Source organism: Mytilus californianus, unplaced genomic scaffold (genome assembly GCF_021869535.1).
Source record: "Mytilus californianus isolate M0D057914Y unplaced genomic scaffold, xbMytCali1.0.p SCAF_10, whole genome shotgun sequence".
NCBI lineage: Eukaryota > Metazoa > Mollusca > Bivalvia > Mytilida > Mytilidae > Mytilus > Mytilus californianus.
Genome location: NW_026262582.1, coordinates 40266752 through 40285638, shown reverse-complemented (window position 1 = coordinate 40285638; position 18887 = coordinate 40266752). Strand labels below are relative to the sequence as shown.

Genomic DNA, 18887 nt, shown 5'->3' with positions numbered 1-18887 from the left:
ATGAAATATATATTGTATTTTCAACCAGTGAAGCAGAGAAGTATCTACTGTTAGTAAATTGCAGTGGTTTGTATAAACATCAGAAAACCGATTTAGTCATTCTAGGTTTCCATGGTGTTATCTTTTTTATTGGACATGTTTTTAGATTCCCCCTTGTTATTTTCTATCTATTTTGAGTCCAATATTCTCATATTGATAAAAAAAAAAATTAAAACAAGTTATTCGAAATTTTCAAACTATTCAGACGATCTGCAATTTGAAAGTCAGTTAATTTTCATGGATTTCCACTGGGGTGTAATTTCTGTACAGTGTAAACAATATGCTTGTTAATAGGGTAAACATAACAAAATGATCGTTTAAATGAATTAACTTATAAAATTGATTATATTTGATATATAGCTGCTTGCCCAATTTTGTCAAATGAAGGAGCTTTAAACACACTTTCTTACAAGTGGGAAGTTTAGCTAGCTATATAACAAGGTTAAGCCCACCATTTTCTGCTGGAAATGCCTGTACCAAGTCATAAATATGGCAGTTGTTTTTCACTTGTTCCATTGATTGATATCATTTGATTTTGTCAGTTTTTATGGACTCCCCCTTTTTGTATTTACCTTGGAATTTGGTATTTTTTCTGTTCTGTTTTTTCTGTTCTGTTTGTTTTGCTCAAACATTGTTGTCAATATTATGGAATTTCTATGCGACTGTCATACAAGTGAGAGGTTTAGCTAGCTATAAAGACAGGTTTAATCCACTATTTTCTACCTAAGATAAAGCCTGTACCAAATCAGGAATATAACAGTTGTTTCCATTCGGTTGATCTGTGTGAGCTTTTGATTTTGCCATTTTATAAAGGACTATCCGTTTTCAATTTTCCTTGGAGTTCGGTATTTTTGTTATTTTACTTTTTGTTATACTTTTTTTATAACATTAACAGTTCATTATCATATCACATCGCGAAATAAGAAATTAATTTATCTCAGAACTTACCAGAAACGACCTTTGTAGCACCATCAAATCTATCTTTCAATTTATCACCCACATTCCTAAATGTAGGTAGCCTCATCCAACAGGTTTTTATTGTACAACTTCCTGACATACCATGGCATTTACATTCTCTCTTCATAACTTTTGATACATGCTACAATAATTGGTTATAAAAATATGTATGATGATAGATATTATTGGTTAATGCTGTTGAATTAAGTGCGAACAAATCCAAGAAAAATGTAATTACTGATTCATATATTTTTACAATACCATTGTAAGTTTATTATCTTTTTCCAAACGAGTGATTGTGTTTTGCCAACCTTGAAAAATTTCTATTGTGCAATATTGTTTTACAGTATGCTTTAAGCGTTTTCAGGTCGAACGTTTTGAATTAAAAAGGATCAATGATATTTTCGAATGTTCTTTATGTTTTTAAAAAGCTATTGTTAGATAATGTTGTCATTTCGTTTCAATGCATGTGAGAATCATAATTAGATTCTTATTTTCCTTTTAGACTTTCTATAAAGGATATATCAAATCTATTATAATCATCATAAGCAATATAACCTCTTGTTGCTTGTTTCTGAATCCTATCTGCCACAATGTGAATCAATATTGTAAAAAATATGTTAAATTTCATAATAAAATATTGTTTATATCAATAACTTAATTAAGTGTATAATTTTTTCGATAAAAATCATGATGATAATTCAAAATAATTTGATGAATATGCCCATTTTCTTCCATGACCTGGCAATATTATTTAAAATCTATAAATATTTCATAATGTTATGTATACAAACAAATTATAGCATTTATTGAGCACAAAATTCGAGTCAACTACATCAGGTGTGATTATGGCCAAAAGTTTTCAAAGCCAAAGTATAAAACTTTTAAGAATATAAAAAGGGTCCGAACAGAACATTCATATGTCACACTCCCTGAGCACTACGATGAATGTTTCGTCTTTCTGCTATTTTAAGCACAACATATTATATATTTATCTTAAACATGGATGTAAGTGAAAATAGCAGTATATAAATTCCGTGGGTCTAAAGCGCTATTCTAGATTTACTTTTATCAGGAAAGCTCACACCAAAACATTAGAAAGCTAGGAATGTACAAATACGTAGCACTGTTAGGAGCAATATGACCAAAACGGACATAAACAGCTTTAGAACAACCAAATTCATTTAAGGTCCACTTTTCCTGATGGAGTTGAAACCTTAGTTTCTAACTAATTCTGAATTAGTTTCTACTTACAACTCTTCCTGCCTCATTGTTATGTAGATTTAGCATGTATCTAAAGTCTTTTCCTTTTTCTAGAACATCCACAAATTTTCTAGAAAATTTATGTCCAAATTTAGCGTTGTCACTGCAACCGCCCCAATCCCAGTCCGCTTTTGCTGGTGGTTCCCTCATACTGTAGTCACAATTGCACGTGAGAATGCTACCGTCAGCGCATGCTCGTGCAATTGAATGTGTCACTGCAGCTGTTGTAATTGCATAGATGAAAGAAGTTTCTCTACAACCTGAAATAAGACGAAATAAAATAAAGAGAACGAATGAATGTAACTGATTTCTTCTGTTTATATGTTTGTTATAACAAATAGGTGTTTAGTTTAGATACCTTTAAGATATTCATTAGGATATTCTACTTCAATTATCATCATTTGAATATTGCAATCATCTCTCAGCAAAACGGGGTAATTCTTTTTCAAATAAAGCAAAATCACCACTTTTGTTTATGAAACAATTTTTTCAGCAATACACATAAAATACAAGAAAGGCGTCACAGCATTTTTATTTTAATACAACCCAAGATCATTAAGAACCATAATAAGGGGTATAAGTTAAAATTGGTAGCAGTGCAACCATGTTTGAATACGCCATTACAAGAATGAATAATATGAGTTATAGCAGACTGCAACAAGGGAATTAACTCAAGTGTAATATATATATCAGTTAAGTAAAAGATATAACATGATTTTACATTATAAATTGTCTTTTAGCAAAGGAGACAGTCAGGAGCCTGTAATTCAGCGGTTGTCGTTTGTTGCTGTGCATCATATTTGTTTTTCGTTCATTATTTTGTTCATAAATCAGGCCGTTAATTTTCTCGTTGGAATTGTTTTACATTTGTCATTTCGGGGCCTTTTATAGCTGACTATGTGGTATGGGTTTTACTCATTGTTGAAGGACGTACGGTGACCTATAGTTGTTAATTTCTGTGTCATTTGGTCTCTTGTGGAGAGTTGTTTTATTGGCAATCATACCACATCTTCTTATTTTGATATCTACATCTGGTAATTATGTATAATATGATCATTAAACATCTAGATCTCATTCTTTGTACAATTAATATAGATATACATAAACATAGATTGAAGATGGTTATAGAGACAATTAAGAAAATTCTAAAGGTATCATCGTGATACATCTTATGGTAACAGAATGGGTTAATTGACTTTGTAAATAATTTCGGATGAAAATAACAATATTGTTATTTAAAGAAACATTTTAATATAAGGGGAAAAGGTTGTTTACTGATGTTCGAAACTCGTAAATTTACTTATAGAATATATACGAAAAGAAAAGAACCTTGCGGAAATAGCATTAGGGAGCTACCATTTGATTGTTATGGGAGAGCTAGGATGAAAAATTCTGTCCTGCATTTGTTTTAGTTGTAATCTCTGTCCTGTGTTTTTTTTCACTGTATTCGGTCCTGCTTTTTTTTATTAGTTTATCCTGACTTTTTTTACATAAATTGTCATCCTGCCTTTTTTTTACTCAAAACTCCTGTCCTGCCGTTTTTTCAAATTTCATCCTAGCCCCCTCCCCATAAAAATCAAATGGTAGCTCCCTTATTCAGTTAGATGTGAGAACTGGTGCGTTGACAGGATAATCGTCTCCTGGTAGTCATGCTTGATTTGTCCAAGTTCTTCAAAGGAACGAATAAATCAAACGTGAAAAGTGCACGAAACAGAAGGTCGTGATAATCTTATTTTCAGTTAATTGACCATTCGTATGTGTTTACTTTTTCCATCAGTGTATTTCAACAAGTTTTAATTATATATATAAATGAAATATAACTTATTACATTTGTGTAAATTAACTATAAAATATAGAATTACATTTTCCAACTTAAACCAATTGATACATTCAAAAATTATAAAACATACCATCAAAAGAGTTACTTATTTTAAGGAGAGTTGGTTTCATTATTTCTCTGCGTAGTAATTTGCTTGTTTGAAACATTTATTGTGCAAATATTGGATTGCTTTATTTGATATTCATTTCAGATCTTTAATATACTTTTTCGGCATTTGGGTTTTTGCAAATAAACATAATATCGTTTGTTGAACTAATTTTCCATAAATTCAATATTATTACAGAATTGACGTTTTCTGTAAATAAAATAATATTCAATAACCGCATAAAGATAAAAACTTCAATCACTTTGTCGAAATAACTAATAAAATCAAAACTACATAAAAAGCAACCAAACGTTTAAAATTACATTCATAAATTGATTACTTCGCGTGAGAAAGTTTATACATTTCATAAAATGTAACAATATTCATCTTAAAAATATTTCATGGCTTTTTAGTTTTTTAGAAGAATTACAAATAAAATACATTTTAGTGGTAAAATTCTTCAAAGAAATACTGAAAAATAAATGAGCCAAAACTATAATTATGTTCTTTGTACATGTCAACAAGTAAACCTCTAATTTTTCTATAAAGTATTATTTTTTTTTCTTCCTACTTTTATAAAGTGATTGAAAAGTAAACTGTGAGAAACAATTTTCAATAGCAGCATTTTTTTTTTCTTTCAAACGTTCTTTTTAACGTTTTAATTAATAATGCTTCTGTTTATGTTTACTTTGCACAGAGGAGTACCATATTACTTATTTTTTTATCACATAAATGTATGTGAAATTATTTAGGAATAAAGAAATACATTTGACTATGAAGAGGGGAGCTAAAACAATTGTTACTTAAAACAAAAACATATAATAAGTATATATATGTATATATAAAAGAGACTAAAGATACCAATAAAATTAACGGTATCAACTGTTCTGCACCAGATGCACATTTCGACAATAAAAGTCTCTTCAGTGATGCCGAGGACAAAATATTTGAAAATCCAAAACTATTTAAACCAAAATGGAGAACCAGAAGAGAGACAGATAAAATCATGGCAAAAACGAAAGCGACAAAAAGGTAGAAAAACACCCTTTAAACAATATATATCAAAAATAAAGACTGAGCAACAAAAACCCCACTAAAAACCGTGGATGATATAAGGAGCTCAGGAAGGGTAAGCAAATCAGGCAAAAGTAAGGTCTTCATTTTGTGCACACTAGTCACGTTTCTAGAATAACCTTAAACGGGTATCGTAGTTAAGTCTGGAGCATCAAAACCCCAAAAGACGTCAACAGTGCTACCAACATTTTCAATCTCACCTGAATGAGTTCAAATCTTAGTTATAGTATGAATAGAAGGGATCTAAGGAGAAAGCCCTCAAACCGTTTAAATAAGACAAATTAAAGTGTGAGTAAAGATCGCCAATGTTGTTTTAAATTTACATTCACTCGATACGCTCTTGTTTCTTCTGAAAATGCTTGTACCAAGTACGGAATATGCCAGTTATTTCCAATTTGTTGTTTGATATAGTCTGATTGTTTGTTTTTGTCAGGTTTTATGGACTTTTTTTTATCAATCTTTATCTACAGTTCGGTATTTTTGTTAATACATTTGTGTGTGTACTACCGTTTCAGCATATTACATTCCATGAAAATGTTGCCAATCTATACTTATTACAAAGTAAATTCATAAGTGTTAATGAATAAGCATGCTTAGGTTGATGTACAATGACAAGGTAACAGGGTTTCGTGACATTTTTTTTAATTACCTATTTCAAAATCATAAAAATATCAATTTATAAAACAAACTATGGTCCAAAAATGATTGAAAGTAATAACTCTATTTCTAAATTAAATTGTAGAAGTTAAAAGATATTCTGAACTGAAGACCACCGACATTTTTATCGAATATATTTCATAAATTTGTTTTAATGTTTTAAAAACAGGCTATTAATTGATTTTAATTTTACATGATGGCATTAACTGCCTATTACTTGGTGAACAGCCGTTAATAATGTATTAGAAATATATATGTTAATTAGTCATTATGAGTAATATTCCAGAATTATATGTTACTCTATATATAAACTTGATATGTATTAAAGACGTTAGGGGATGACCAATTGATATTCTACGGGGCCTGGTTAAAAAGCAATTTTTTTCTTACGGAATATATAGTCTCTCCCTTTCTTTTTGGCCCACGTTTTTGTGCACATTGACATTACAATTTCTAAGTATAATATTCATTTTCATTCTGTTTTGGGCAAGTTTATTTATTTACAGTCCTTACCATGCAAGAGTATCAATGTTCAAAATCCTCTTGTACCGACTTTATTTTCCGCATGAGCTTCATGGAATCTTTATTTTTAAGTAGAAATATCATTCACTTGATTTTGAAAAATTAAAACATATAAAATCATCGATATTATAAAATTATTTCTATGTGAAATAAAACCAAAGCATTGTTAATATTTATACTTTTAAAGTCAGTAATTTTTTAATCAATTAAGTGACTGTTCTTTATTGTATCTTATTAATCATAACCAAATATAAGTTTGGAAACAACCAACTTAGTGACCTCTGTATTATACCATTTAGACGTCTTGTTAATAAAATCAAACGTTACATATAATTTGTAAGAAGATCTTACATTGAATTCTTCAGCATCACTTAAAAATGAGTTGCCACAATGTAACCTTTTTAACCACATACCATTTAAAGGTTATCATAAACGACCCATATCTAATGGGCGAAAATACAGTTTTCAATATTCAAAAGATTTTAACGGTATCTGATGAAGTTCATAAAAATATAATTCAATACATTTTTTCTAGTTTACACGAATGTTTTTTTGGTCATGATTAGTACTTTAAGTATAGGAAAATCCATTTACCAGTAAAAGTATTTTCTAATCATTTTGGTCTTAACATTATTTAAATTTGGGACAAGAAATGGTTCGTTAGTAAAAACGTTAGAATTATTTCCTTATAGTGCAGCTAGAACTTTTCAGACATTTTGCTAGCAAACAATCAAGTCCTGTTCAGTTATTTTTTTTTCAAATGTGTTAAACAGCTATTGCAAATTCTCATAAAAGGTTACTAGTAATCAGATTTTATTGACTGCAAGTAAAGTGAATTAATATTACTGAATTCCTCTAAAAATTGACTGCAAGTCTAGAGATTACTAGTTTATCTATTGCCCTGTCTTTCAATATTTGTGCTTAACAATACAACCATCTAAGTTCAAAATCTGTTTCATATTATTTATTATAGGACATAAACACATTGTTGAGTAAAACAGGACTATAAAAACATTGGAAAAAGTTAAATAACAAAAATACCGAACTCCAAGGCTTATTCAACGCGGAAAATACTTTATCAAATGGCAAAGTCAAAAGCTCTTAAACATCAAGCGAATGGAGATAACTGTCTTATTCCTGACTTAGTACAAGTATTTACTTATGGAGGACACCAATCAGTAATACTTCAAATATGCGAATGACTGAAACATGTCAATGTTTAGTTCATCTATGATACTTTTCTTGGACCTTAGTTATTTAAGCATTTGGGCAGATTGATGTGTATCTTCTTGTTGTTTGTAAATTTGTAAATCTTCCAATTATAGGGTTAACTTACTCTTTTCCTACTCAATTCTAGGAACCGATTATCAATCCAGAGCACCAAAGTTTGATGGAGGGGTTCGTGCTTTTATCATTTTTTATTATTCCTATGTATGTTTGTTGACAAATAGTGTTTTGATTTCATTGTTTTCTCATAAGACCATGATGTTGACAGTCTTTCTCTGATTTGTGCCTTTTATTGTCTCATTTGTTCTTCCATTTTGTCCCTGATTAACCGTCATCAAAAATTGTTTAAACATCGTTAATTAAAGAAATCACAGTCAAATATTTACATCATTTTAATGCTATAAAACAAATATTTAAACAATACTTTATTAGTAAATATCATTATTGATTTTTAACATTGTGCAATTTGTATGTTTCTTGGCAATAATTGGTGCAGTTTTCCAGACAATGTAATTCCCATAATATCCCAAATGGGAAATTGCATAACGTTCCACAAACAATGTTTAAACATGTTACTTTTGATGTGTGTCTTTACGTAAAATTAATGGATCCAAAATAGTCAATTATTGTCTGCTGTAAATGCATATTGCATTTGTAAGACATGCGTCCCACGAGAGGAAAACTCTACAAGTATCCATGCATTCAATGTTTGGGCGTTTGATCTTTTGTGTTCACATGCATTTTTGGTTTTGTCGAATTATCTTAGTTCAAAGAAAAGATATTAATGACAAAGTTTATTAAAATATGAGAAAAAATAATGAAGAAAAATATTTTATTATATCAATGAATGTTGTTAACTTTTTATTGATAAAAAAATCAGCGTTCATGTAAAAGGAAAGTATCTCTATTTAGTCAAGTATAATTCCACAAGGTAAAAAAGAAATAATAAATTATCAATAAAAATATATTACTTTGATTTTATATGCAAACTTTAATCATACGACACCTGCTTGCATAGTAAAGGGACCATTTCCAGAATTTTAATTAAGTCATCAACGACCAATTAGCGTTCATGACACCTGCATAATTTGTTTATCCAATACAATATTAACCTTTCAAATCTATTCATTTATTTCAAATTCAGAATGTGTTGAAAAGATGGTAAGTGTCCCAAAACTAGCAATTAAATCAGTTTCTGTGATATATACATTACAAGAAAGTCGCTATGCCACCTAATAGAATAAAAATAAAAGTTAATACGCAGTCATGTAATAAAATGAATCAAAGAATGCTGCGTAAAACGTGTATCATTGTCAAAGAATTTCATCAATTATATGATAAGGGTATTTAAATATTTTTATATCCTTAGATTGTTTTAAATAGTGTATACGGATGTTTGTGAATTGAATAAACCGCTATTAACGACATCATGTACAACACATAATTAGAATGTCAAAATATACTTTTTGACGTTAAATACTATTACAAATTGACCCCTTTGAAAGTATTAGATTCTAATTGTGAAAAATACTATCTTTTGAAATACTTGTAAACATTAATTTTACATGAAATCAATATAAAACACTACTTTTACACAGGTGTTAAACCCCATAATTTAAGTATCAGTGTCGCGAGCACTGCAAATTTCTTCTTATCTTGAGCATCAAGGCTGACATCATCATTGTTTATTTGTTCCGAAAGACCGCCGACAGTGACCCCCTGTCAAAACGTTTGCATAACTGTAGACACAAGTTCTTTATCATATGACATATGATGACCCCAGCAAAAAGTCAACATTAATGCAAGAATGACTAATATTTGTTAAATATGTTCTTCTTTTGAGGTGAAGTATGTGATTATAATACATTATACGCTCCTATTGATATAGTTTATATATAATAGCTATACTCTTGATTTCCTTTTGTATAATTCGTAGTTTTTTTTAACTACAAATGTATATATTTGTCATGGTATATGACGATTCTTAATAGAATATAATATCAAAAATATTTTATTTCTTATTTCAAAATGCAACACTCACTTAAATAATAAAAAAATCTGGAATCGTAGAAGATTTACTCTAATTAAAAAAAAACTCATCAAACTTACCAGGCTTAGAATTTTGTCAAAGAAGCTACATGTAATATTACAAATAACACTAAAGAGCATTGAGAACCAAAAATTCCAAAAGGTTGTAAACCAACTCATTTTCGTAGATAATTTATTTCGCGGTTAGCCCTTTTCAGTCGATTACGCGTTTTTTTTTACTTTTCAAGACTTGGGTTCGTGTTATTCATGATGATATGGGAAGACCCAAGTTTTACGTATTCTCGACGATTTATATTTGCAAAAATTAATTGGTTGACAGTGTCTGAAGGGTCGAAAAAAATAACAATAACCAATTAACTAAGATTGTTTGGAATAAGTATCAGTTTGGCTGTATGATGAAGGACGTTAATGTATTACTTCTTTCTAAATATCGCCTCCGGATCGGTACGGGGTTTTGTGAAAGTGACAAGCTAGGCTTGATCGGTTGGTAGTGTGTACACAATTTGATGTTAAATTCGTCTGTTTTTGCCTACGTGTACGCGATTTTGAGCAAAGGAAGTGTTGTTGTTTTACTCTATAGCACATCAAATTCTGTCAAAATAGCAACAGTTACATTGTAAAACATATTTCCATAAATGATTTTAAGGCTGCTGCGAATAGTTATTTCATTAATTCCTGATATTTTACAGACCGTGAAAAACATTATTGAAATTCAATATATCTTGGAAGGGTCAACCTCATGGTTACTAAAAGCTAGAATTATTTTTTTTTTTAATTGGATATTAAGAATAGAGTTCTTGATGGAAGAATAGATTTATAGAAGTTTATATGCATGAGGAAAACTGTCATGACGTATGTTAAAAGTTTTTTTTTAAAGTATTGTTTTATGCCCCCGACGTAGGCGAGGGGGCATTTAGTGTTACCCTTGACCGTCCGTCCGTCCGTCCCATTTTCGTTCGAATCTTGAGCGGGGCATTCATGTCCTCAGACATATTCTTCTTTTATTTTTCAATATTTATCATTTTGTTGTCTTTTTCTTCGCCACAATTCAACCAATGTATTTTATGTGAACATCTAAAGTGTAGCGTAATATTTAATGACGATTTAAGAGATCACACATGATAATATCTGTATATAAAACATTAAAGTTCCTATATGACTAAATCTAGAAGATTTCGTTTACATTTTCCACTTAAATCTTATAAAATAAATATGAATTTCAATTATTGAGTGAAATTGAAATATTTATAAACTTATTTTGATAGCACTAACCACATGAAAGCATATTTATAACTCGATTTATCGCACCTAATACTCAATAACTAGTACTAAACTGATTCATGATCAAGATACAAGGTAAAATGCTGTTATTTTGGAAATCATTAGTCGTAGGAATTAAAGGCAAGAATTTAAAAATTACTTCCTTTTGCAAAATATTTACAAAAACAAAAAACAAATAAATAAAAAAGATATTTTATTTCTTGTTATCTGTTCCTTTAATGATTACGTTTTTTTTTTGAACGGAGATAGGAAATTTGGACAGCTGATGAATTCATAGTTGAGATGCTAACCCTTTCGACGAAATTCGTCTTAATCTATACATTTATCCATGTTTATGTTATCTGCCAAAAGTAAAATAATAAAAATACCGACCTCCAAGGAAAAATCAAAACGGAAAGTCCTTTATCAAATGACAAAATCAAAAGCTGAAACATATCAAACGAATGGAAAGTTTGTCTCTTTCATATCTTACTAATGAGATATAAGAGGATCGATGTTAATTACCACGAGGAACACAACTGATGTCACTAGTGGAGCAAGGTTTGATAATCCTTCTAGAGCACCTAATATCGCTCCAAGTTTTAATTTTGGTTCGCTTGACTCAGTCTTTATTTTTCTCTTTAATGTTCTATAGACTGTTGGTTTTGTCTTTTTCTTCGACTTGTGTATTTTATTGTATCCTTGTAATCTTCTGCCTCTTTTTCTATATTTACAAATCTAAAGGGTTAATATTTCCTTATATCTGAATGCCATGGTGTCATGTTTTGTCATGTTTTGTCATGTTTCCATGAAGAAGGGTCACTGACATTTTTTTTTGCTTTAATTTTCTTGTAAATAAATCTTTTTACCGAAAAAGTCAAATTTACTACAACATTTTATATACTATTTTTCTAACTGTTACAAAATTCTCAAAAAAATTCACCGAAATCTTTAGCAATTTTCTGAATTGCATTATAAGTGGCGAAACAACCATCGTCCTAATCAGCAAACCGATATTTACATATAAAACATTTTGTAATCTTATGGCTTTTCCCTTAGTAATGCATCAAACTGTTAGGCCCAGTTTCATTTACATTTCTTGATTCTTCACACGTTTCAAATACCCTCTGAAATGTTTCTAAGTGCTCGTAATTGTTCGTATATGTTTCGGGCGGTTTAAATTTATGTGATTCAATTCATTGCATTTGAAATATTCGGAGATATCACTTCTTTCCAATAAAACCTGCATACATAGTAAGAGACTCTTACACTTTCGATTCACCCAGTCTCACACCGTTTGGAGTTGCCTGTGATTCTCTCAGTTTTGTTACATCCTTGGGTTCCATATCCATTCCTTGGATTTTGGTGGGGTTCGTGTTGCTCAGACTATAGTTAGCCTTCTCATGGGTTTTTTGATTATGTAATTACTTTGCCGTTTTTATAGTGATTATTTGATTACTAGACAAAATATGTCATGATTATTTGATTATTTGATAATCTAGGACTGTATTTTTGATTATTTGATTATCTTGTTTAAAAAAATAATTTATGATTATGTGATTATATTGGCAAAACATTTGTGATTATGTGATTACTTGGACACCCCCATGTTAGTTTTCGTTGTTGTGTATTGTGTACTGTTTGTCCCTTCGTTCCCTTTCGTTTTTTGTCATGACAATGTCAGTTTGTTTTAGACTTACGAATTTGAATATCTCTTTGGTATCGTTCGCCTATCTTTTGATTAAGAAGTTCTGAACATAGGTTAACTACTATTGCCACATTTTTCAAGGGCTTGTATCGTCAAAATTAGAACATAGACTCATGTTTATATGTAACCTGGTTTTGTTTTCTCTTAATCGATTTATGACGCTTGAACAGCGGTATACTACTGTTGCCTTTATTTATATGTCCTTAATTTCGATATATTACATAGTATCTTCTAAAACGGATTCCATTTAGGGAAATTTTAAGATTTAATTTACAGTTGAAAACATCTTTAATTGGATTTTATTGTATAACCTCCGGATGTGTTGCTAGAGACTTGAAACAATGTTCAAGATCAAAGAAAGCTTGCTGTTATTTCGTTTGATTTTATACCAACATTAGGTGTATTTGATATACCCGTCTTGTTTTCAGTACAGAAGAATTTTTACTCTCATTCGCATACAAAAAATCTGCAAAGATACAAGGCGTTTAAATAATGATGAAGTTTCGTCTACATAAATCTAATCGTTGTCGATCTAATCAAAGCTGTGTGTAAATCAAATAAATTATGAAGTGAACAAAAATGAAAATCCCGAATAGATGTGCAAATACTGTCCAAAGTCACCTTTGCCTGGGGGTTAAAAATACTTAGTGTTTCGATTCATTTGAACATTTTATTACCAGTACATTTACAGCAAATAACCGTATTAATGATGTTTCATGTCAACGCTGGCGTGTTGACCACTGGGCTGGTGATGCCATAAATTTACGAGTGGTGCTCCAATCAAAACACGGATTATATCTGAGAAAATAGATAAACCCAATTGTCATGTATTTCTTATGGAATTTGTGGATTAAATAGCAAATTCTTTGGTTGAGAATTATAGGGACAAAACACATTCTCTCTTGATGCTTTTTTAGTTGTAAACTGGGCCGCTGACTCTCAAACTTTACACCAAACACTACTAAACCAATTTAAATCCGAACAACTCTAACAAGAATGAACAATAATTTATTAATATATTTTCAGACTTGTTCACTGCGGTAAATTCAGTACTGTTCGCCAATTCGAAATGTGTTTAAACCTATGGTACCCTTGTGAAATCAAAGTAAGTGCGCATGTCACGTCTTTTTGGAAGCCCAATACATAAAGCATTGCAGCGCATCAAACAAAACAGGATGTAACCAGAACAAGGTAAATCTTAATAGTTAAATGTCAATTTCGACTCAAGGAAATGCCTCCTCAATTCTAATAGAATAAAATAAATTATATTTGTAAGTGTGTCGTTGTACATGCCATTCCATAGGAATAAATGTTAGTATGCTTTTATATCAAAAATTAAGGCAAGTAAAAAATAACAACTAATAAACAAATTAAATCCAAACACAATAAAATATTAACCAGTCCTTATGGGCCATTTAATGATAAAGATCGGCAGTAAAGATGATGTTCAAATCGGTACAAACCTCGGAGAGGTGTTAATAAGATTAAAATCAACATATCTAAAAGTTAACTTATCTTAATTATAGTCTAAATACTACGATAATTAGAAGGAGGAACCTTTTATTATGACAATAAAGATCAAGATTTGACTTTTAATACCACTTTGTTGGGCCACCCCTGTTCCCAAGTTGGACACAAATTACTCACGCCTCAATAGTCACTTTTAACACTATCCGTTGACACTTTTCTTTAAGTTAGATTTAAAACTGTTTGTTCTTTCTTTATCAGATAAATGGTTTGGGACTGTCCAATTTTATTGAAACATCAATATCTGACAGTTTTGTCTTATTCAGTTTTTAGTTAGATACAAAGGGAGATAACTTCGGCCTATAAAATATCCTGATACAACATAAATGCATTAACATATTATTTGCAGTGTTATGAAGATACTATTTTTAGAATTATAGGAATGGTCACAAAAGAGGAAATCGAGAAAAACTTGCCTGAAACATTGTATAACTATAATGTATTAAGTTGGATTTATTTCTGTACAATTTAGATATCTAGAGTTGTACCATTTCATGATACAGTATTTGTTTATCTCTTTTTAAACTTACGCAAAGTAAAATTTCGATCTAGTACAAACAGGGTCTGGACAAACAAAGGGAATTTTGAAAAAAATGCCCCGTCAGTTCAATATTGACACCATTCACTATCACATAAGGTCAAAATCTTCACAAGAAATTGAACAAAACCCACAAAAGACCACACGCAAATTAACAATGAATCCAAATACCAACCATACCGTCGTCAAGCACCGGACAACTTTCAGAAGTCATTGAAGACTATGATTAATGGTTTTCTAATCATCACATAATCGAAGACTAATCCGATTAGAATGATGTTATACTCTGGGTGGGGCGATGGGTATCTCTGTCTCATTACGATTATTCATAACAAATGAACATTAACCCGAACAAACATTGAAATCGCCATTCCTTTTTATGGTTCATTCAAAAACTAATTACTCTCATTTATTTTTAAACAAAACTGTAAATGCTTTGATCTCAACAAAACTTTATTAACGTATTCATACTTTAGAATTAGGAATAATCAAACTTACAATTTTTGAATTATCAGAACCTGTTCTTTACTTTCTTTGGGATATTTTTAAACAAGAACCCTATCAAAACGGTATATATATTTTCGCTTAACAACAATGTTCATGTTAAACCGCGGAAGATAATTATCATTAATAAATATTTATAACTTTGCAATGCGTTCGTTTATATCAAATATTTTTTTGAATGTTAAACGTTAAAAATTCTGAAATACAATTACAACTCAAAACATACATAATAGTATGGTCTCCTTATATTCGTGAAATTTTGGAATTATATGATAGACACATGTAGCCTTTATTTTGTAAATGGGCGGGGAAACAGAATATTTTATCCACGCTATTGACTGTACGTAGCATTTTGTAAACAATAACATTCCTCATTGAAGGTGGCATATAACTTAATTAAACGGCATATTGATATTCTAGTATCCATGGGATGCGTGAAAAATGTCCTTTTTGAGAGTAGTCGAAATTATATTTCTATACAGTTGTGATTAATTCATTTATATTTGGAATATGAAACGTATAAAATATGGAAAATCATTCTAGGTAATGAAATCAACATTTTAAAATTGAGCTAGAAACACCTAATACTTATTTACACCCGGGTCATCAAATTTCGATCAATCCCAAAATATCCGTAAACACGGCTATGAAAAAGAAATTAGCTTCATTCATATTTGCCGTAAATGGGTCTACTCGTCTCCCGGTTCAACTTTCGACATAATGGCAACGAGGTGCAAATTAGAAATTAACATGATTTTTACATACCTTGAACAGTAGATTGTATATTTTATTGTTGTCAGATCATGGGTTTTTCTACATGAAGAAACATTTCAATTTTCTTTCCTAAATTTGATAACTATTAAAACTTGTAAAATCACCGCGTTCTACTTGGGTACTTAATAAATTGATAAAAGCATACCTGAACGTTCTTTGGTATATTTAAGAAAAAAGTAGTTGGAAAATTACTTTCAGAATATCAAAAATGTGAAGACGAAGAAGAAAAATACATGAAAAGGACTGCACAATAAGACTCAGAGAAATTTGGAAAATTTCTGTGTGTGTTTAATTATATATATATTAATATATAACCTGTAAAGAAAAAACTACGTCAAATTTGAGCAGGGTTTTTGCATTATGAATTAATACCTCCATAACCTCTCCTTTACATAATGAAATGAAAAGGTGGATGTGCAAACATATTTTAACTATGGAAGTATGAGTAACAATATAACTAACTATATATTTCGTTTCTATTATGTAACTTTGTATCTATGTGTGTGCGTGTGTATTTCAATTTTCTGTAGGGTACATGGTGTTTTTTTCATAATTGACATGATGAATTCTTAATGTCACATTCTTTTAACCTGATTTTTATCAATTAGCCTAATTAATTAGTAATTAAATTAAAAAGGTCGTGATCAACATAAATACGTGCCAATGTGTCAATGATAACAGATAACTGCACGATAAAACAGCGTCAATGTGACAATAATAACAAAATGCTGATAACTGCGCGATAAAACAATTGAATGATACCATTACACATTTCGATCTACGATATGGTTAGTTTAAATGCAAGAAATAGATTTATCTTGCAGTATTTTGTCATTACAGTGTGTGTGATTGAACTAATTACTAATTCGGAGTATAACAGTTCAACAATTTTAACAATATCCGTAAAATTACAACATTGTTGTTGAATACAAGTGTGTTAAAATTTTGCAAATTTTGCATGTTTTTCGTGAAGTATTTAAGGACATACGTAGCCCAAAATCTGATTAAGGCAAGGGATGGATACACTTTCGTTATAATTTTTTCTTTTTGTTGAAATGTCCTTTTTATTCTGGGCTGATATGCATAAAACCACTTAAGTTAAGATATCCAATCGTAGTAATAATTTATCGTAGGACATGTACAAAAATCCATCCGTTAGGAACAAATCTTAAGTTAAGTAGCTTTAAGGGGGGAGGGGCTAGGATGAATTTGAAAAAAATAGGCAGGACAGGAGTTTTGAGTAAAAAAAAAAGGCAGGATGAGACACTTTGCAAAAAAAAAGGCAGGATGACAATTTATGTAAAAAAAAGTCAGGATAAACTAAAAACAAAAATATGCAGGACCGAATAGAGTGAAAAATAAAAAGGCAGGACAGAGATTACAACTAAAAAAAATGCAGGACAAAATTTTTCATCAAAGTACTAAGTGTTTATGTTCTCACCAGTTTATTACTGTGTTTATCAAATTTTAAAAATATAAATATGAAATTCGATAAAAACAAATTATTATTTTTAAATGTGACGACAATGTCTGGTAACGTCATCCGGAATTTTCTTGTGACCTTCTAAGTATTATTCATTTTTTTTTTTTGCTTATATGCTTTTAACTGTTCTAATCGGTGCAAGATCTTAAATTGTTTTATAACCCCCATATCGATGCTTTAAGATTAGGGACTGATTAAACTTATATATCAATTTTAATTGCAAATAGATCTACAGTTTTAAACATGAAGACGTTAAAATGTTATTTAATTAACTCTGCAATTTTCCTTCACGTGGGGTGTTTTATTTCAAAAACTTTTAACATTTTTAAAAACTTTAAATAAATATAAAAAGCTTTTTCTCATTTATAAATCTAAATCTACTTATCCTCAAAAAGTTAAACAAGAGTGTAAAGTCTTGAACTTTTTACGACATTTTAACGGTGTATTCAACAAATAAAATAAGAAAATAAGAAAAACTTGCCAAAGGTGATTTGAATTTCATTTACGATGTTTTCAACGAGGTCCGCGATAACAGATTGATTGTGATCAATAGCGCCCTAAAGGTATTACAATATTCGAAGCAATATACATTCCAAAGTGACAACAGTTTAAACGGCTCTGGGTGATAGTGTATTAATATTATAGCAGTCTTGACAATAAATAAGTGATTAAATCTTATTTAACAAATGAATGTTATTTATTATCAGTTAAACTTTATGACAAATTGTGTCTGGCAAATCTTCTAGAACGTCTCTTTTACTGAAAAGAAAGTTTAACACCTTTGCTCTTGTCCTTATGACAGAATCATACAAAGTCTGGTAGAAATAAGACACGGATCCTTAAAACGACATGATGGTTTGATAGAGGTTCCATCATGACTTCTAGTAGCGGATTCAGGGGGAGCAGAGGGCGCACGCCCCCCGCCCCTTTGGTTGGAAAATATATAATTTTTAAGCAAAACCCCCTTCAAAAATCATGGATCCGCCCCTGACATGTTAAACTTGTATATTTACATATAATTCACATGCTCTTACCTTTTTGCAAAATCTTTCCAAAGATAGGTCCACCATGGCTGTCATCATGTGTCGGACAGTTCCAGCGGCGGTTTCGGAACTGATATTTACATTCTTCGATGGCCATTCGGGCTCCATTCATAAGCGCCAATATTGTTCCTGGGTTTTTAGATACAAGTCGCCTCTGTCGTTTAGTTAGAGGTAGAAGACTAGGGCTGTTGTAAAGTTGAGTGTTTGAATGCAAATCGTTTGATGGTTGGCCAATGTTTGCAAGTGACCTGTAAAAAAAACGAAGTATGCAAGTGACCTGTACAATGAAATAAAAGAAATCTTTATTTATAGGGTATGGCACTGAATGTTGTTATGG

The 18887-nt window shown here is 30.4% G+C and overlaps 1 protein-coding gene across 3 annotated transcripts in view; it reads right to left on the bottom strand.

The window, feature by feature from the left end:
* LOC127718112 (protein Wnt-1-like) overlaps positions 1-18887 on the bottom strand; it is a 66160-nt gene that overhangs the window by 7295 nt on the left and 39978 nt on the right. For all 3 annotated transcript variants that reach the window (XM_052224053.1, XM_052224055.1, XM_052224054.1), the window contains 3 exons: positions 18542-18798; positions 2251-2519; positions 988-1138 (listed from right to left, as the gene is read on the bottom strand). In XM_052224053.1, coding sequence (XP_052080013.1) covers positions 988-1138; positions 2251-2519; positions 18542-18798 — 677 coding nt within the window. The remainder of the gene's footprint in view (positions 1-987; positions 1139-2250; positions 2520-18541; positions 18799-18887) is intronic.